This window comes from Ceratotherium simum, chromosome 35, assembly GCF_057802395.1.
Source record: "Ceratotherium simum simum isolate JZ-2026a chromosome 35, ASM5780239v1, whole genome shotgun sequence".
Classification (NCBI taxonomy): Eukaryota; Metazoa; Chordata; class Mammalia; order Perissodactyla; family Rhinocerotidae; genus Ceratotherium; species Ceratotherium simum.
The window spans coordinates 14,350,235-14,369,235 of record NC_141934.1 but is presented as its reverse complement, the minus strand read 5'-3'; the positions used below and the strand labels follow the sequence as shown (position 1 = coordinate 14,369,235).

At 48.9% G+C, this 19,001-nt stretch overlaps 1 protein-coding gene across 8 annotated transcripts in view; it reads right to left on the bottom strand.

The window, feature by feature from the left end:
• The window catches only part of UBE3B (ubiquitin protein ligase E3B), a 54,322-nt gene that overhangs the window by 8,879 nt on the left and 26,442 nt on the right, over positions 1-19,001 (bottom strand). For 7 of the 8 annotated variants that reach the window (XM_087424075.1, XM_087424072.1, XM_087424074.1 and 4 more), the window contains 9 exons: positions 17,479-17,597; positions 16,733-16,847; positions 15,852-15,951; positions 10,988-11,107; positions 6,381-6,557; positions 6,142-6,252; positions 3,517-3,654; positions 2,842-2,907; positions 895-953 (listed from right to left, as the gene is read on the bottom strand). In XM_087424075.1, coding sequence (XP_087280201.1) covers positions 895-953; positions 2,842-2,907; positions 3,517-3,654; positions 6,142-6,252; positions 6,381-6,557; positions 10,988-11,107; positions 15,852-15,951; positions 16,733-16,847; positions 17,479-17,597 — 1,005 coding nt within the window. The remainder of the gene's footprint in view (positions 1-894; positions 954-2,841; positions 2,908-3,516; positions 3,655-6,141; positions 6,253-6,380; positions 6,558-10,987; positions 11,108-15,851; positions 15,952-16,732; positions 16,848-17,478; positions 17,598-19,001) is intronic. The other variant, XM_087424078.1, reaches the window with a different exon arrangement.

Below are 19,001 nucleotides of genomic sequence, written 5' to 3'. Positions count from 1 at the left end.
GTATTTCAATCACGAGGAGAATCGGGTCTGTTCTTCCGGCGACTCTGACAGTCTAAATAAAAGCTCCCCAAGCATGTAGACTGACTGAACCACTCGACCTGAGAGGGACATGATGCTCAGGAACACTGGGCTGTAATGTGCATCTGATCCCAATGACTCATCGAGTGGCGCTGAGCTCTCACTTGTCATTGAAGAGAGTGATGCTTAGATTAACAGTTCAGATGCTCAGCTGAGCCTGATGGCAGAAGATTGATGGATTGACAAAAGGGCCAATATCTACTCCTCATGCCAGGTTCTGCTGTTTTAATTAGGTGAGAATAGGGCCGGGGGAGACAGTGCATGGAAGGGTTTTGCTTCTAGGGACCAAAGAGGTTGACATTTATGATAGATTCCTAAAAGCCTGTTATCTGTGACGATAGCTGCCAGGCCTCAGAGTCTCCCCACGTCTAAGGACTTGTCTGCTGCATTTGAATTCATCACTGTGTCTTCTCAAGAACAGTGTTTTATACAACTGCCACATGCTATCATTCTAAAATGATCTGCCCCTCCAAGGTGTCTTTCTGCCTCCGTGCCCTCTGGGTTCAGGCCTGCGTGTCTGAACAGTTCAGAATCCATCCGCCTGCATCCAAAGCCATCAATAAATTCCCAGGAACACTGCGGCCCGGGTGCCTCTGACCTTAGAAGTGCTACTGCAAAAAATAAATTGTCAATTCTTATTTTGCAAATAGAATTTAATACGATTTCAGCCTATGAACTGTAACCAGTAAATTCCATTATGATATTTATGGCCTCTTTCTACTTCAATCCATCTTAATAAATTCTCAAAGTAAGCCCAGAGAGCTAGAATGAAGTCTTTTCAAGTGGTGACCTTAAAAATCTAATTGCTATACTCACTTATTTTCATTTGTAACAGGAATGGTCTTCCCTCCAGGAATCAGTTCATGGCAAACAAGCTGGGGGAGAAGATGGGGAGCAATTACTCGAGAATTCTAATGGGGAAATAAAGCTTCCTGAAGAGAAAAAGGCCCGTCACCAACAGCCATAATAATAACAGACTTAAGATGGGACATATTGGGGAACAATCATTCTCACAAAAAGCCAGGGCTTAAATATCAACAAGCACACCCTGCATGATCAATATGAAAGGTTTCTTGTCATCCAACCCTTGTTCAAACATTTGTATTAAGGCTTCAGATGTCATGGAGGGGAATGTGTTAGCATTTAAGAGCACAGTAGGAAGGTTAAGTAAATGTTGGTACAACCATACTCCGGAATACTGTGCAGCTATTAAAAAATACGATGAAAACATATATTTATTGAAGAGGTGAGAAAAGAAGCAGATTATATAATAGCATTCATGGTATGGTACCATTTCCAGGAAAAAAAAAAAAAAAGTTATATATGTGCCCAGGGAGAAAAACCTGGAAGGACACAGGCAACACGTTCACAGCGGCACTCTCCCGGCACTGGCATTTAGGTGCTTTTCATTTTCATCTCTATGCTCATATTATAGCTGAATTTTTGGTTAGAAGTTTGCATTATTTTTATAATTAGGAGAGGAAAATTAAAAATGTCAGGAGGAAGGCTAAAAATCTGATTAAAGATTTGAAAACTATAAAATCAACTCTGCTTTTCACAATTTAAGAACTTCTGTGGGTCATCTAAAAATCAAAGAATGCATAATTTTAAAGCTAATTTAAAAAGGAATTCTATTAATACAATATGACTCCAAAGATATAGAAAGGAAGAACAGTGGCCTCTAGTCCCACTGCTATCAACATCTCGGGGCACATCGGAGGATTTTAAAGCAGGGAGGGCCTTTAGGAATCACCCAGCCTGGGTTTCCCATCAAGGGTTATAGGTAACACCTTGTCTGTGAGTTAGTACTCAGAGAATCATTCTGCGAGGTGTCATTCTTTCTCTGAAAGGGGAGTTCTGTGATCAAAGGAGTTGGGGAAAGTTGAGGTTAACACAGCTATACCAGGTTTCTTTCTCCCAGGCTTCTCAGAGCCCTTATATGCCAGGGTGCTCGGTGGCTCTTCAGGCAGGTAGGGCATGCAGGCGTTCACAGCGCGTCCAGTGACACCGGTCCCAGCAAGCACTCGCATTCGGCAAATGGTACTTTTTGAGATAAGGAAAGTGGCTCAGAGAGACTGAGCAACCACTCTGAGGCGACACAGGCACAGCTCCAAGAAGCCAGCCCTGCACTAACAGTAAGCTCATGGTGTGGCTTCCCCAGAGCAGCCCTCAGAGCACCCGCACACAGAGGCTCAGGCAGGTGTCCACTGGGACGCAACTGGAGGGGGCTGAGGGCATTTCAGAGAAGAGCTGAAAGGAAAAATTCTGGGAGGAAACACCTCTGCCGCCACGATTTCAAAGGTCATTTTTTTCCTGCTCCGCTCTTTACGACGACTACAAACAAGGACAGAACCCTGTGAGAGGCACTTCTTCTCGGGTGGCTTCTCCCCTTTAAGTCACAATCCTCCATTTGTAACAGCTAATCCTCACCGTGGGAACGAAAAGCAATGTTACAGATGGGAGTTACAGCTTCCACCAGGAATGACCAGAAAGTGCAATCTAAGCAAAGCAGGGTCTCTGCGGGGAGCTTTCCAAGGGGCAAGCAGGCAAAGGCCAGGTCAGCTGGGAACGGAAGGCAGACCGCCCTCTCTCATGGCAAGGAGGGAGAAGGGGGATGGCTGAGGGAGACGGAGGGGACGAGAGGCCAGACAGATAGGCAGAGCCTCAGTTTGTGGACCCCTGGGGAAAACACCAAGAGGGGGGCAGGTCTCAGGAAGGCAACGGAGGACGGAAAGGAGAGTTCAGGCACAGAGGCCGACCTACCTGACCCATCACGTCCTCGTCGTACGACAGCGTCAAGCCCAGATCAGAGATGTCCCCATCGTAGCGCTAATGCAACAGAGAAATAGAAAGGGTAAGGGCCAAGGAGCACAACATCCTTGAAGAATTTAATGCTCCCCTCCTATGAGGTCTGCCTGGGCAGTGACCACTGTGGCTGCCATACAGCTTGAAGCAAAGGAAAAGGCCACCCATCCCATCGAGGAAGGAGGCTGTGAGCCTCAGTCCTGAGAGGGAGTGCTCAGAAGGGGACGTGGGGACCTGCAGTGGCTACAGGTGGGTCCCTTTACCACAGCAGGAAATCTTTTGCTGAGAATCTCTGAGCTAACATCTATTGCCAATCCTCCTCCTTTTTTTTATTTCCCCAAAGCCCCAGTAGATAGTTGTATGTCATAGTTGCACATCCTTCTAGTTGCTGTATGTGGGACGCAGCCTCAGCATGGCCGGAGAAGTGGTGCGTTGGTGCACGCCCGGGATCCGAACCCCGGGCCGCCAGCAGCGGAGCACGAGCACTTAACCGCTAAGCCAGGGGACTGGCCCGACACAGCAGGAAATCTTATGTCACCACCTGACAGGGTGAAGTGTGAACCCCGCGGGGCTGCACTCCAGTGTGAGTCCACACCAGCACTCAGGTAAGCCCTCCCCCGTTTCCACACTGACCTTAATGGAAGTGAGGTTTTTATAGAACTCCGAGTCCAGAGAAGGCAGTTCATCCACAGAGCTATAGAAGACACTGTGGTGGTGCCCAAGCAGCTGGCTCAGGAAGAAGGACGCAAAGGGCACGTCCACCACAATTCCCTGGGAGACAGGAGAGACAGAAGCTTGCCATCCACCATCCAGGATTCGGGCTCAGTGATCAAAGGTGGCTCTGGCTGCACAGGGGGCCCTGAGGGTGCCAAAGGCATCTCTAGGCACGTCCTAAAGTTTCAATCAGGAGAGCCATACCTCCCCATCACTTAACAAACACAACTGAGTGCCTCCTGGGGGGACACTACGGCACAGTGGTCAGGGGCACAGGCTGTGGAGTTGCACAGCTCAGGGATCAAATCCCAGCACTGCTGCTGCCAGGCCATGGGACATCAGCTTTCTCATCCATACATGGGGATCAGCACAGCATCTCAGCTATAAGGACTAAATGCACAGGGTGTGGAGGGGCACAGAGGACAGGCTCTCACCCAGATCCAGGGCAGGGCAGGGGACGCTTCCAGGAGGAAGCGCTATCTAAGCTAGACCTAAAGGAGCACAAGGCCCACAGGCGTGCTCCAGGGATGGAACACAGATCTATCCGGCTACAGCACAGTGTGCGAGGGGAGACAAGCAAAGAGGCCAGGGAGGCAGGCAGGGCCAAATCAGGAAGGCCCCACAAGCCTTCTGGAGTCTGGATTCTATCTTGAGGGCAGCAGGGAGCCTGGGGAGGCTCCAAGCAGGGAAGTGCCAGATTTGTACACTTTGTGGGGAATGGACTGGAAGAGGACGACAGGAGGCAGGGATACAGCCAGGAAGCTGCAGCATAATGCCAGGAACTGCTGACAGATTGCACTAGGTGGAGAGAAGTGTGCAGACTGGAGAGATCAAGAAGGGAGAGTCAACCAAACTCGGTGATGGCCTGTCCCAGGGGATCAGGAGAGTTAAGTGAGTCAACACACGATGCTCCTAACACAGGGCCCAGCACACCTAATTTCTCCAGTCTGTACTATTGTTGGAGAGGGAGGAGAGAGAGACAGGGCCCAGGAAATGGAGGAGGACATTCACAGAAGCCGGGAAGTCAGGCTTTCCAGCTGGCCCAGCCTCTGCGGGGTCCTAGCACAGCTACACGTTTAAAGGAAAAACATGGTACGTGCCCAGGCAGGTCCTCATGGGATTTTTTTTTTTTCTTTTTAAATGGGAATGAACTGAGAAATTGTCTCCATTTTGCAGATGTGGAAACAGAAGCACAGAGAATGAGCCCAGGCCACTCAACCAGTCCAGGGCAGGAGGAGGACTGGAGGGTGTTCAGGCAGGGACTCAGATGGGGCACCTGACTCCGTCACGGCCAGGACTGAGGCCGTGGACAGAGGCTGCTTACACGGGGAGAACGACGGATCCAAGTACGTTCGCCCCAGACGGCCTCCCTCCCTCAACCGCTCCCAGCTGCTGGCTCTCTGCCTTTGGCAGGCATCCTGGCTTCCCGAGGGTGCGAGATGAGTGCTGCTCCGGTGGCTCACTTCCTCGGCGCCTGGTGAGCAGCTCGGCAGAGCCCGGGCCCCAGACGAGGCCCCCTGCGGCTCTGGAGCCCACTGTGAAGGCCACCAAAACTAGCCGATGACAAATATGCTGCAGCTTTACTTCCTTCCCGGGGAGCAGGACTCTCCGAGTGGAGGGTCAGTGCCACCTGGAGGCAGTGCTGCCGGCTCGGCTCTCAGTTGGAAGGGATCAGGAGCTGTGTGGGCCTCACCCGGAGCCTGCAGAAATCCACACCGCCCTGACCCCATGAGGCCGAGGAGCGGAAGCTCAGTTACTCTTCCTCCTAATAACAGGGAGGACGGCAGCTCTGACTTCCCCGTGGCCAGATGCCAGGCACCACAGGAGGTGTTCTACCAGTATTACCTCATTTACCATCTACAATAGCCCAAGAACGTAGCTTTTATTATCCCCACTTTACTGATGAGAACAGGGGCCTAAAGAAGTAAAGTGATTTGTACACACCGTCACGTAGTGGCTGGGGAGACCATTGTTGACCAGTTATCTGGACTACGTCCTACCTTCAGGCTCTAGTCTGCAGGCACCTCCTAAGCGCCTCTGGCTCACACTGACGCACTCACTCAAATAACGACAGATTTTAAAACAACCGTAACAACTATCAAACCCCACCAAATGCTGTCCACCTACACCTGGGACCAAGCTTCCACAGGGAGACCTGGCTTCTGCACACCACTCCCAACCCCTCAGGGAAGCAGAGGGCTGACTACAACTCCAGCCAGCCTGGGTTCAAATTCAGGTTCTACTGCTCAACCAGCAATGACACTCTGGACAAGGGATTTCTCAAAGGCTTGGTTCTCTCCTCTTTATGTACGTAGGACAGCAGAGGCCACGCCACAGGACTGTTGAAAGGATTAAATGAGCTAACACGTGCAAAGGACCAAGTATTTACGTCCAGTAATCTTGGCTCCTGTCTCTCTTTCCTTGACTTGATCCTAATGACAGGTGGTTTACATGGCTGGGCCTGAACACATGAATTATATGAAGCCCACGGCACTTCTAACATTTTATTTTCCATTCCAGTTCAACACTCCTTAACGCACCTACCTCATACACAGCCTTCCCCAGCATCTTGCCCACAAACTCAAAGAGCTGCAGGTAGTTCTCATGAATGTAGGACGTGGGCGAAGGGTAGAGTCTCTCATCCCCACTGGTTGTCTGCAAGGCAAAAGGACGGGAGAGGCAGAGAGGTTAAATCCCTATAACGAGCAAGCCCGGTCCTTCACTTCTCATTTGTCACCTCACATTCAGCTGCTGTCAATCCTGCTCTCGCTCCCTTTAAATACCTTGAACAGATTGAGGGCCGGGTCGAACACCCTCTTGATGATCTCTTCCAAGAACTCCTTGAAAACGCCATCTTGATCAATCCCTGCCTCGTCCACCCCAAGGTCATTGACAAACTTCACGCGGATCACGCCCTTCATAGCATGCTGGGAGAGCTGCCGAAGCTGCTCGTAGCCGTCCTGCCAAGAGCGGAATCACAGCCCATTAGGAACCCAAGGTCTCCTGCATAATTCAGGGCTCCCTCCTTGAGGCTCCTTCTCCCCTGTGCAAAGCTTTCCCAGTGTAACTACTAAATGTGCAAGTAAGGACGCATGGGGCACGTGCACGAGAAGAGCAGTTCTCACCTGCTTTTAAACGAGTCTTAAAAGGAAAATTCCTCATGGGGACGTGACTTCACTGCTCTTTGGCAAAGGGCGACTGCCCTCAAGAGGACAAAAGCAGTGAGAAGGGGAAATTAGACGAGTCACGATGAGCTCTCGGACATCAGACAAAGGATGGAAAAAACCTGGGACAAGATCTCACTCTCTCTCTTTTAATGCTAAGAATAACTTTTAGCTCATGGTAAATCAATCAATCAAACTTCCAGACCGCTACAAAATGACACGTAAGAGTACCTCCCACCCCTCAACTCTGGGTACCTTTCTGCAGATCATGAAAGGCCTTGTCAGTCATGCTGAGGCATTCAGGTTCTATCCTGAGGGCAATGGAGAGCTAGAGAAGAGTTTAGGCAGGGAGCGACATGGCTGGCTTTCTGTCTTAGAAAGATCTTTCTATTGGTAGGAGAGCAGATGGACGGCAGGGGACAAGGAAGGAAGCAGGGAGACGGGGGTGCAGGAGTGATGCTGAGCCTGGATGAGGGCAGGAGCAGTAGGGAAGAGAAGCCTCAGCACACCTCTGGCTTGTAGTCAGCTCTCGAGAGACATGCAGCCATTCAGCACGTCTCCCCCATCCAGAGCTCCAGGACACAACTTCAGAGTTCTCCTACTAAATCCGCTGGTTTAGTTTGTCTCCTGATTCCAACCTGTCGAGGCCCTCCTGGCTGCTGATTCTGTCATCTAATGTATTCCTAGCAGTGGGCGCTGATAAGCAAGCAGCTTGGGTTTTCATTTCCGAGCAGTGACTGTAAAAAACAGTGCCGAACAGGACAGGGCCAAGGGAGGAGTCTTCTGGTCCAACATGCGAGGCCCCGTGACCAGGGTGAAACCGATGTCTTTAGAGGCTGTCACTAAGTTGCAAATCAAATGCAGTATCCTCTTGAGGTGACCCCACATTTCACCCTCTCAGTCACAGTGCAGTGCTGTCAGACGTTTGCTAACATGTAAGAGACCATCTCCACAGCATCCGCTTGTCTGCCAGTCTGGTCCCTTGTCACAAAGCAAATGAGGCCAGTCTGGCAAGATCTGTTTTGGGGAATTCTTGCTGCCTTCCTGCCGATCACACTTGCCTTGTGCTCACCTAGTGATCTGAAGGACCATCCTCTAGTGGCTCTCAATCTTACCAGGGGTTAGGCTCCAAAGTTGGAGAGCAAGGGAAAAATTACCTCTGAAGTCCCCTAAGTCACCCGAAGGGAACGGGATCATGGTTTGGGGTGCATAGTCCTGAAAAGTACTTTTTATGCACATGAAGCTGAAAACCTTAGGTGAAAAGAAGGGAAAACACAGGAAGTCACCCTGCAGCTCCTGCAGCATTTAAACCATTCTGCCTAAATTTAAGATCATTATCTTGGCACTGAGGTGAGGAAGTGCAGAGAATTCCAACGTGCTCCTGCTTGCCTGTAGGATTTCCTCCATTCTGCTTTAAAACGATGCCTCCCTAGCCATACATAATACACATTGGGAGGTGTGTTAGCGCTGTGCGGATTAAGCGAGATGGTGTGTGTAAAAGCACTTAGCACGCAGCCCAGCACACAGCAGGTGCTCAAGGAATGTTTGCTGGAGCCAGATCTCAATTTTGCCTGATCAGCCCCACATTTGCCTCCTCTTTGAAAAGTTGTAGAGAGGACTTTGCCAGCTGCCTCCTCAGACGTGTTTCTTGTTGCACCCCATTACCTTCTGGGCAGTGGGGCTGGTACATGAGGATGCTATCTGTGCCCTTTGGGAAGGTGAGTGGGAGTAGGGCACTGCTCTTCTCTACTGCATCTCAAGGAGCAGACGCAGAGAACCCTGACCTGGGGCTGGGAGAGCTGGCTCCCAGGCCCAGCTCTGCCACCGGTACCCGAGTGACTTTGAGAATCTAAACTTCTCTGGCTTCAGTTCTGCCTTTGACAAGGTAAGGGGAAACGGCTGGACAAGAGGATGTCTAGGTTCCTTCCAGTTCTGAAATACTACAGTTCCAGCCCCAGTTCCCCTGTGAGGAAGCCTTGCTGCAGGACGTTAGATGAACACCTGGAAGCCTGACACAGAAGCACTGCCTTCAATACAAACCACAAAAAAGGAAACAGAGTAAAAGCCCAGGATATCACATGAATCTAATATCAGCTTTTTGATGCCCCCTTGTGTCCAAATCAAGCAAAGGCCACTGGGCTTTCATGTTCTACAAGCAAACCACCAAATCCTGAGAACAACTGGGGTAACTGAACAAACAAGCTCTCCCCTTCCTAATTCAACAGGAAGACCAGGGATCGATGTCATGACAAGATGTATGCTAGTGGATGTAAAAAGGGAAATGGATTTTGCTTAAAACCTCAGACAGACATCCGTCCTTTGACATCCCTGAGGGATGTGTTTTCAAAAGCAGGCCCAGGGTAACAGGGATGTCAAGTGAATGTCCCATAAGCAAGGACACTTGCGGAGGGAGTCGGGGATTCCCTCCCTCTCAGGAGACACCAGTCTCTGCCAGCCCAGCCTTCCCACTGGTGCTGGCCATGTCTGAGTGGGTACGACGGGCGGTGGACTGAGGACTTGAAGAGACAGGAGAGGGGCATCCAGCTCTGATGAGGAAAGTGCTGGAGGAGGGAGTTTCTACAACACAATTAGGCTGTCTTTTCTCTGCGTCAAAGCAGAGGTTGCAAACTGGTGGCCCACAGGATGAATTCACTGGGAAGACGGTGTTATCTGACCTTCCAGGTATTTTACACAATTTCATTAATTCACAACATAAAAAAGATCTAGGGATTTCACAGAGAATCCTGAATTTTGGCCTTCTCTTAAAAAACCAGAGCATTCTGGCGCCCAAATCTCCACACGGCAAGAGTCAGGTGGAGCTGAGCGGAGAGGGCCTATTTTAGGGGGTCAGTGTTCTCCACCTGCCTACCCCTCTCTACTGCTCCCAACACTGAGGCTGGATGTCAACTGTCATTTACCAACTTACTCATGGGGTTGTTTTCCTTCAGCAGAGCTACCTAGACTGAGGGCTGTCTTTCAAGAAAAGCAGCAGAGAGCAGTGGAAGTGAAGAATACTCCTACTTGTTCAGCATGCAAACAAGGTGCTCCTCTGCTGAGACACACACAGCCAGCTTTACTCACTCCTACGACCTGCAGGATCCCTGCAGGCACTTACATTTCTTATCCTACTTTTAAGAATTTCAAAAACATCCTCTGTTGACCACATGCTGTCCTTCCCCGGCAGACCCCAGTGTCAGTCACCAGTTGTCGGGGGAAGTGAAAGCAGCTCTCCAGGAGGAGTGTGAATGCCTCAAAGCAGAAAATGAAGACGTGTGGGGAGGAAGGGCTGCTGCCATTGCCATCTGCTGGTGGCTGGCAGTGTGGCCATGTCTGTGCCGGGATCGCATGACTGCCCTACACTGCAGAACGTGCTAATGGAACTGTGGCTAGAGTGGGATAAAAGGTCTAAAGAGCAAGCATGGGCAAATAAACCAAGCCAAGCCTCTCCTGGGAATGGGGACTTGGGGCTCAGTCACCAACTCTACCACTGGCAGGACTAGCACGTATGGGCAGGCTGTGCACTGCACCACCCCTGGGGAGGGTGTGGCACACATAACACAGACATCACAGGTACATACATTTATTATAATGTTCCAGCAGATTGTAGTCAGGGTCTTGTTCCAACAAAATCTATATATTATGACAATTTTCTGACATATGGAAGTAAAGTGTTCTGAGGACAGGCACCTATTTCTAATTCACATGAAGTCACCACATAGTGGTAACCCTGGACACTGGCTTTGGCCGAGGTGGCCACTTCCCTTGTATCTGGTAAGTTTATGTCCGCAGAGACCTTCTAGCGCTGTGATAAACACATTCCCCAGTATGGCTCAGTAAACTTCACACCTGCACTCCAGCCTCCACATTCACAGTCGGGAGCCGGGCAAAGTGCCCGCCAGGACACACGGAGTCTGCACAGCAGGAGAATGTCTGTACACGGCAGTTCCTGTCCTCATTTCGAAGAGGCACCACGTGCTTGCTGCTCCAGCCGGGGGCCCTCACGGGGAAAAGGCAGAGAAGTACTGCACCGCGGGTCTCCAGCATGAGGACGTGTTTAATCAAGCAGCTCTCAGAGCAGGAAACAGGACGAATGGTCGCTTTCCTGCTCCCAGAACCTTGATTTCAGTGTCATTAGATCAAGGAGTGACAAGAACGCTCAGAGGCAACAGATCATCCACAAAAGCCCACGTTTCAGAGAGCACACCTCCTTCTGAGAGGCTTCTCACCTCCAGCATCCGGGACCGTCGGATGGTGATGTGAGTGACGTGAGGGGAGGCCGAGCTGGTCTCCACGAGGCCCAGTTTCTCCTTCTCCTTGGTAACCATGTTTCGGAACAGGAGAACTCTCTGGAAGGAGCAAAGGTGAGACCACAAACAGGGTCAAAAACTCATGAATCCCTAAAACACACCGCTCAAAATTACTGAAATTTAAGTCACATGAGAGGCAACCAGAATAGGACACTTCAACATGTGCTACAGGTGAGAAGCAACCTGGAGGAACAGTAAACAGTCCCCAAAACACTCTTGGGAATTAGAAATATAGCTGAATACACGCCAAGGAAGAAAGGTTCCAGAAAGAGTGGTCTGGCTGCAGCTAGAGTCCAGCTAAGAATAGTCTAGGAGAAAATCACTCTCCTCATTCAGTCAACAATCCACCATAAAAACCTGGCAGCAAGACAAGCTACAGAGGCTGCTTTATGTAGTCGTGCCTGCTTTAAAGAAAATCAATATTATGAATTTAAAAAACAGAAACATTTCAAAGATAACTTTTCTCACTGTCAGAAATTTTAAAAATGAGCCTACAGAATAAAGGTCGCTGACATTTCATCTGCCTCCTCTGTGCCCTCAAGTACACCGTAGTAATGTTTCTTAATTATCTTCTGAAGACAACCCTCTCCCCATTCTCAAGCCTCTGATAAGCCCCTTCAGGAGGGTGCGACCCTCCACCCCATGCTGGGTTTGAGAATCACTGCCGCAACAGCACTCAAATAATGTCCGCTGAATGAATAAAGAAATCCAACCCAGCTGTTTTTTTAAAAAATGGGTTATCTTACCCCCGAAAATCAAGAGCTTTGTTAAATACAAATAAGTACAGTCATAACAACTATACACGAGGGGAGGCTAGTGCATTTTCATTTGATCATTTATATTAACTCTATGAAATAAATATGGTTCTAACAGTAAAAGCAATTGCCAACATCCTCTCAAGAAGGAAGGATGGATTTGGTGGAAGGGCTATTGTTGAACAAAGCAGCTCAACATGGCTGGTTCGCGAGTCTAGAACAAGGACTAAAGTGCTCTGAATAATATCAAAAGATCTTGGGGATCCAGGGAACATGGAAGGGTGAGAGCAGACTGAGGAACAGGAGAGGAGGCCGTGATGTGGATGAGGGGCACTCTTGCCTCTCCCTTCTATGGCGGGGGAACTGGAGACTTTCAGAAACGAGTATTTACCTTGTACGGGGCCATGTGGCATGACTGCTTCCTGTGACCCCAGATCTTTAGCACGATCCCCTGAACAAGGGGTGTCATTTTATGAAACACAATGCAGAGACGAGCTTAACATCCAGGTTAATCCAGCATGGGGCAGAGACGGCAGACACAAGCAAAACTGCAGAGGCGACCACGAGAATGCTGGTCTCAGGAATCAAGGAAAGACTGGATGGGGGCCTGGATTTCCACAGGGCGTGGAAGAAGGTCTGGGGCAACCTTAACCAGCTCTCAAGGGCTGGGAAGACCACAGCAACCACAGTGGAAATCTGGGTAAGGATCATTGTTCCCATTTTGCAGATGAGGAAACTGTCTTACCCAATGTCATACAGCTGGTGGGCATGGGGGCCAGATTCAAACCCAGAGCCCACGCATGAACCACTACACCACACAGCCTCTGCCCACTCCACATGGTGCCAGGCCTTCTAGGCCAAAACGAGGGAGAGGCCTTAAGTCTCAGTCAGGAGATGACAGCACAAATGGGTAAAAGCGACCTAAGAGAGTACAGAGAATGAAGTGCTGTGTGTGTGAACCAGGCAGAGCTGAGGCTTTAAAAAATGTTCAGGAAAGCAAGAAAGGCACTATAAGTATTCACTGGAGTGAGCTCAAGAACAAGGGAGAGAGAGAGGTTTAGCATTTAGGGCAGATGGCACAGCAGTAAGAGGAAAGAAAGAAGGCAGGACTGGAGAGAGCCTATCACCCTCCTGCGTGCTCCAGCAAGAACATGTCAATAGGAGAGTTAAGAGGGAAGTGAAGCCCGAGACAGGGGACAACGTGAATCCCCTCGCCACTCTAACATTCCAAGCCTCCGACACCCTCCCAGACCTACTGGTGCCATCACAGGGAGCAGGATGGGCCAGGAGATAAAGAGGGCTCGAGGGAGGGAAAAGAGATTTTATGAGCCAAGGACAAAAAGCCTTGATGGCAATCTTAACCACAATTCCCAAAAGAAAAAAAATGGTGAGAATTAGAAGACAGCCTGGACTCACAAGTCATGCCAACTAATCTCAGGGGTTCCTCACCTTTCTTGTCCAAGGCACCCCTAATGGCTCAGTGATTATTTTCATAGCACTCCTAGGTCAAAAGAAATACTTACCAGTTCCATTACTAGGTAGTCAGGGTCCTAACCACTTAAGTATTTATGTGCTAAGAACTTAGAACTGTATTTAAAAATACACATACACTGAAATAAAAATTATTTTAATTTCATTATTTTATTTATTTTTTAAATTTTTATTTATTTATTTTTCCCCCAAAGCCCCAGTAGATAGTTGTATGTCACAGCTGCACATCCTTCTAGTTGCTGTATGTGGGATGCGGCCTCAGCATGGCCGGAGAAGCGGTGCGTTGGTGCGCGCCCGGGATCCGAACCCAGGCTGCCAGCATCGGAGCGCACGCACTTAACCGCTAAGCCACGGGGCCGGCCCTAATTTCATTATTAAAATCCAGCTTAGCAAATATGACATCATCATATGCTGAAACTCTGGACTCAAGCTAGTACTTCATGTAGTGTCCAACAGATTTCACTGTGTTCCCCTCAAACCCTTAAAATATCCTATGGCAACCCAGGGTGCAGCAGCACCATTCGTGAACTGCAGATACAGAGCGCGGAGAGTCCAGACTGTAGGATACGGGAACGCTACGGTCCGGGCTTGAGTTCATAATCATACAGGTCCAGGATGAGGCGTGCATTTTAAGTCAGACTCCAGCAAACTGGACTAGGCCAAGCGGATGAAGGACTGGGAACCACTTCAACGAGGAAAGGCTGGAGAAGGGAAGGATGCTAGCCCTGGACACAGAAGACTCAGAAGGCAAAAGAGAGTTGTCTGCAAATCTCAGAAGATTAGAGATTCCACTTTTAGTGGCTGTTCAAGGACCAAAGGGTAGAAGTTACAGAGAAGCAGATCAGCTTAAGAGGAGGAAGAATGTTCCACCATTGGGAAGAGTAAAGCAACAGAGTGGCCTGCTTTGCAAAGCTGTGTGTTTTCTATCTGAGGCAAGGTCAGGGATCTTGTGAGGGGCTCCCTCACGGAGGGCACGTTTGACTAAGTCATCTCCACAAGGTCCTTCATTTCTGAGAGGCTCTGCTGTCAAGCGCAATAAGAATTTAAACAGCCCCATCCATATGCGAGTCACTGCTTGAGGGTAAAGAATGGCAACCATAAGTATTAACGTCAAGATCAAAACAATATCAAAGAGCAGTGAGAGGTAGGTATCCTTGAAGAGCGAGATTTAATTTACAAAGATGTGACTTATGCTCTTTTCTAAAAATGTCTATTTTGTCAAAAAAGAAAAAAGGAAAGGAAAGGAAAAGAGGGCATATCTAGACCTGTAAGGGCCTCTTTTAAAGGAGCGCAGTATTGTCCCAGCATCCAACAGACACTTCTGGGGGGACCACTACACACCAGGGAGTGAGCAGTGCTTTCCCTCATGTCCTGAACGCTCTTGCCACAGTACCTGACCCTTCCCAAGTCTCTCATGTCCCTCGGGGCTGGGACACCACACTCTGCTGGTTTTCTTCCTCTGTGACTCCTCCCCTTGTGCTGGCCCTTTAAGGGACATGTCCCACAGGGCTCTGGCCTCGGTCCCTTGGTCCTCTCACTCCACCTGGTTCCCTGACCACCTCGTCCACGGCCTGGAATGCAGTTAGGAGATGTGGGTGCTGTCCACGTGCAGAGTCTATCTCCAGCCAGTCCTCTCCCCTGAGCTCCAGACCCAAGTGTCCAATGGCCTCGAGGAGTAGCAGACACCTCACATGCCACCTGCTCAAAGGTCACTCACCAGCATTCAGACCTGCTCTTGCCTGTGCTCCTACCTCAGGGGACGGCTCTCCCAAGCACCCAGGCGCCCAAGCCAGAAATCGGAGCATCACCTGAATTCCTCCCTTCCTTCTCCTCTGAATGTCATCATTCTCCAAGGCCTGTAGGTGCTACCTCCTTAAAAATCTCTTGACTTTACTGTCTTTCTACTCCCATGGCCTCACCGGAGTCCAGAACAGATTGCTGTACTGTCTCTGCCTCTAGCCAGTCCTCCACACTACAGCCAGAAGGAACTTTCTCAAGCAGAGCTCTGACCAGGTGTCTCCAAAACTGAAAACTCTCCGACAGCTCTGGACAGAATCTAAGCTCCTCCCCTTGGTTTACAAGGCCCTTCTTGTTCCAGCTCCTCAAAACCATCCAGCTTCTTGACTCCCTCCCTTATATTCTCTCCAGGCAGACTGTACGTCTGGCTCTCCAATAGCACCATATTCTCTCTCACCCCAGGCCTTTAAACACTGTCCACTTTTGCCTATAGAGCCTTCCCCTGACCCCCTTCCCCTCATGCCCAGCTGGGTCAGGTCCCCTTGTCTGGGCTCCCACAGCACTCATCCCTGTAGTGTCCATCCCACTCTGCCCCAATTGCCAGTTCATATCGTCTGCAATCTCTGTACCCCAAGTACTTAGCTTAAATACCTAACAGAGTAAGATCCAATCACCGTTTGCATTTCCTGAATGAATGGTCTCACTGATTTATTTCCAATCGCTATAAAAAGATGGAAAGTCAGGAACCATGTGGTGGAACAGAACGATGCACCAGGAGCCCAGCCCTGAGTACCACTCACGTTTTTGTGAGGAACGACGTGAGGGATGTATTGCAGGATCAGCTGTGCCCGTTTTCGGTCCTTGTCGAGTTCCTGGAAGAGCACACTAGGTTTGAGGTCCCTTAAAGAGAAAGACACGCGTTTGGGATAACTAAAACAAGAAAACCATTCTCTGGTGCAGGGCTAGCAACTACAGCCTGCAGGCCAAATCCAGCCTGCTGCCTGTTTGTGTAAATAATGTTTTAACGGAACACAACCAAGCTCATTCATTATGTAGTGACCACGGCTGCTTTCACACTACACTGGCAGAGTTGAGTAGTCGCAACAGATTGTCTGGGCTGCAAAGCCTAAAATATTTACCGTCTGGCCCTTTACAGAAAAAGTTGGCCAGTCCCCACTCTAGTGTAACAACTTCAAGAGTTACATAAGAGTTGACGTGTCATTGAAAAAAATGCAGACATGATCTTATGTTTAGTTGTTGCAAGAGGATTTCCCCACCCCACCCCCTAAAAAACCTAGCTGTCATTTTTATCCTGCTAATTCTGCTGATGAAAACTACCATTTAACAATCATAACCTGTTGTTCAGTTCAGCTGAAAGAACTTTTCTCCCCAGTTTGGGTAAGAAACATTTGCTAAATGTGATCTGGCTTTGTCACCACTAACAAGCTCTAATCATCTTCAGTGTAAGCATGTCTTATCAGAAGCGACTGCTGGTGACCTGTGCTAACAGGTGCTTTATAGGAACAGCAGCTCTCCTGATGCAGAAGGAGGAGGCAGGAGAGGGACAAACCCCTCTCGTGCCCTAGAACATGAGTGCAGAGCACTCGGGCAGCTCTGCTGCCGGCAGAGGGCGGAGGGGTCTCTGGCCTCCATGAATCCCTCTCCCAGCCCCGGTCCTCACTTTCGCAGCCAGTGGTCCTCGGGGGCGAAGCGCCGCCGGCAGTCCCGCTCATACAGCACCATCAGCCAGCCGTGGACGGACTGGAACAGCTCCAAGGTCTCGCCCTTGGCATTCTCTGTGGAGCAAACACATGGCAGGGTCACTCACGGAGCTGATCAGAACTGGGGAGTTTGGAGGACAGCCTCTTGTCTCCTTCCATTGTCATCATCAAGTCCCATCAAGATCTTCATCTCCTTCACTCTGGATTTTACTTGGAACCAATGGAATTAAAAGGCACCCTGGGTATGTTCCAAGTGTCTGCAGGACCTGAGTATCTCTTAGAATCACTCACGTTGTCTCCCACAAGTATGTCATCCAAAAGACCTTTTAATCTAAGCAGCTTTGTATTGAACAACTGGAAACACTGCAGGAGGTGAACTCTAATTTGAAGTGTGACCTGGCACATGTTTTATTTTCACAGAAATCAACTCAAAGAATCACAAGGAGGTTCAGGGCAAAATTAACAATCCTTCACACATACATGTAAATCCTGAAGGATGCCTGGGAGATTAAGACTTCCATAACCACACTATTATCTTAGGAGGTCACAGATAGAAAGTGAAGAAATAAAGCTTCCAATTATGTGAATAAAGGTGCGTTTCTGATTAACTTTGACAGACAATAAAGCTAAGAACCAGTTGATGTTACAGACTGTGGCCTCCCTACATGTAGGCTCAATTACGCGATGGCTGACGTCTTCACCTTACCTACAATTCCATCCCAGATCATCTTAAACACAAAGGAGTTCAGAAAAGAGGAGATGGTGACCAGCTCTTCCAGTTTGAATGAAATTTGTTCTTCATAAACTTCAATGTCATCAAGGATCCTAAAGCAGACAGAAAATTATTCATCATTTCCCATTGAGAAAAAGGGGAAAAAAATGAGATGTGTAGGCTTCATAGACAAAAATAAGGTTAAGTAAGCTCCATCCTTTAGATAAAATGTATAGATAAAATGATACGATGTCTAGGATTTGCTTCAGAATAACCTGGGCAGGGCCGGCCCCGTGGCTTGGTGGTTAAGTGCACGCGCTCCGATGCTGGCGGCCCGGGTTCGGATCCCGGGTGCGCACCGAGGCACCACTTCTCCGTTCATCCTGGGGCCGAGTCCCACATACAGCAACTGGAAGGATGTGCAGCTATGACATACAACTATCTACTGGGGCTTTGGGGGGAAAAAAATAAATAAATAAAATCTTTAAAAAAAAAAAAGAATAACCTGGGAGAGGCGAGCGGGTGGGGGTATAGAGGGAGCACAAATGGCCATGAGTTGACAATTACTGAAGCTGGTGATGGGCACATAAGGGTTCATTATACTAGTCTCTCCATTTTCTATTTATTTGAAATTGTCCATAGTAAAAAGTTAAAAAATACAGTTGAGGAAGAAAAAAATAATAAGCTCTACTCTATATTTTTCTTATTCATAAGGCTCTGAGATACTTTTTTTTTTTTTGTGAGGAAGATCAGCCCTGAGCTAACATCTACTGCCAATCCTCCTCCTTTTTTTCCTTTTTTCTCCCCAAGGCCCCAGTAGATAGTTGTACGTCACAGTTGCACATCCTCCTAGTTGCTGTATGTGGGACGCCGCCTCAGCATGGCTGGATAAGCAGTGTGTCGGTGCGCGCCCGGGATCCAAACCCGGGCCGCCAGTAGCAGAGCGTGTACACTTAACCGCTAAGCCACGGGGCCGGCCCCTGAGACACTTTCTTAATTCACGCCTGAACATCAGGAATCTTGATTGGGAGTCTGTGTCTATTGAGGAAAGCCGTGGAATCCTATTCTGCATCTACAACAGACACTAGTGGCACTTAGTAGGTACTGACAAGTATTTATGAGTGAATAAATGTCTGAAAGAATATATAAATAAACGAGCCAATTAAGATACAGTTCTATCCTAAAACTGCTCCATTCACTGTAGAATATGACACATTCTTGGATTACCTGTGACCCAGCAATTCAGGGTGTCTTCACCAGTAGCTATAGACCCCTGCTCTTGCTTCTAGCTGCTCACTGAGCCCCTCCCTCCATGATTCTTACCCAGTCGGCCACCTACATGTCCCTGATCCCCAGTGTCCTCTAGCCTGAACCTAACTGCCTGAGGTCCATTCTATCATCTATCTTTGCCCAATCTCTTGGGAAAAAGTGGAACTAAAAGAATACTAAATAGGCAAGCAGATGCATAAGCTTAAAGAACAAAGGAAATGAATGGGACTAACATTTTGTTAATTTCT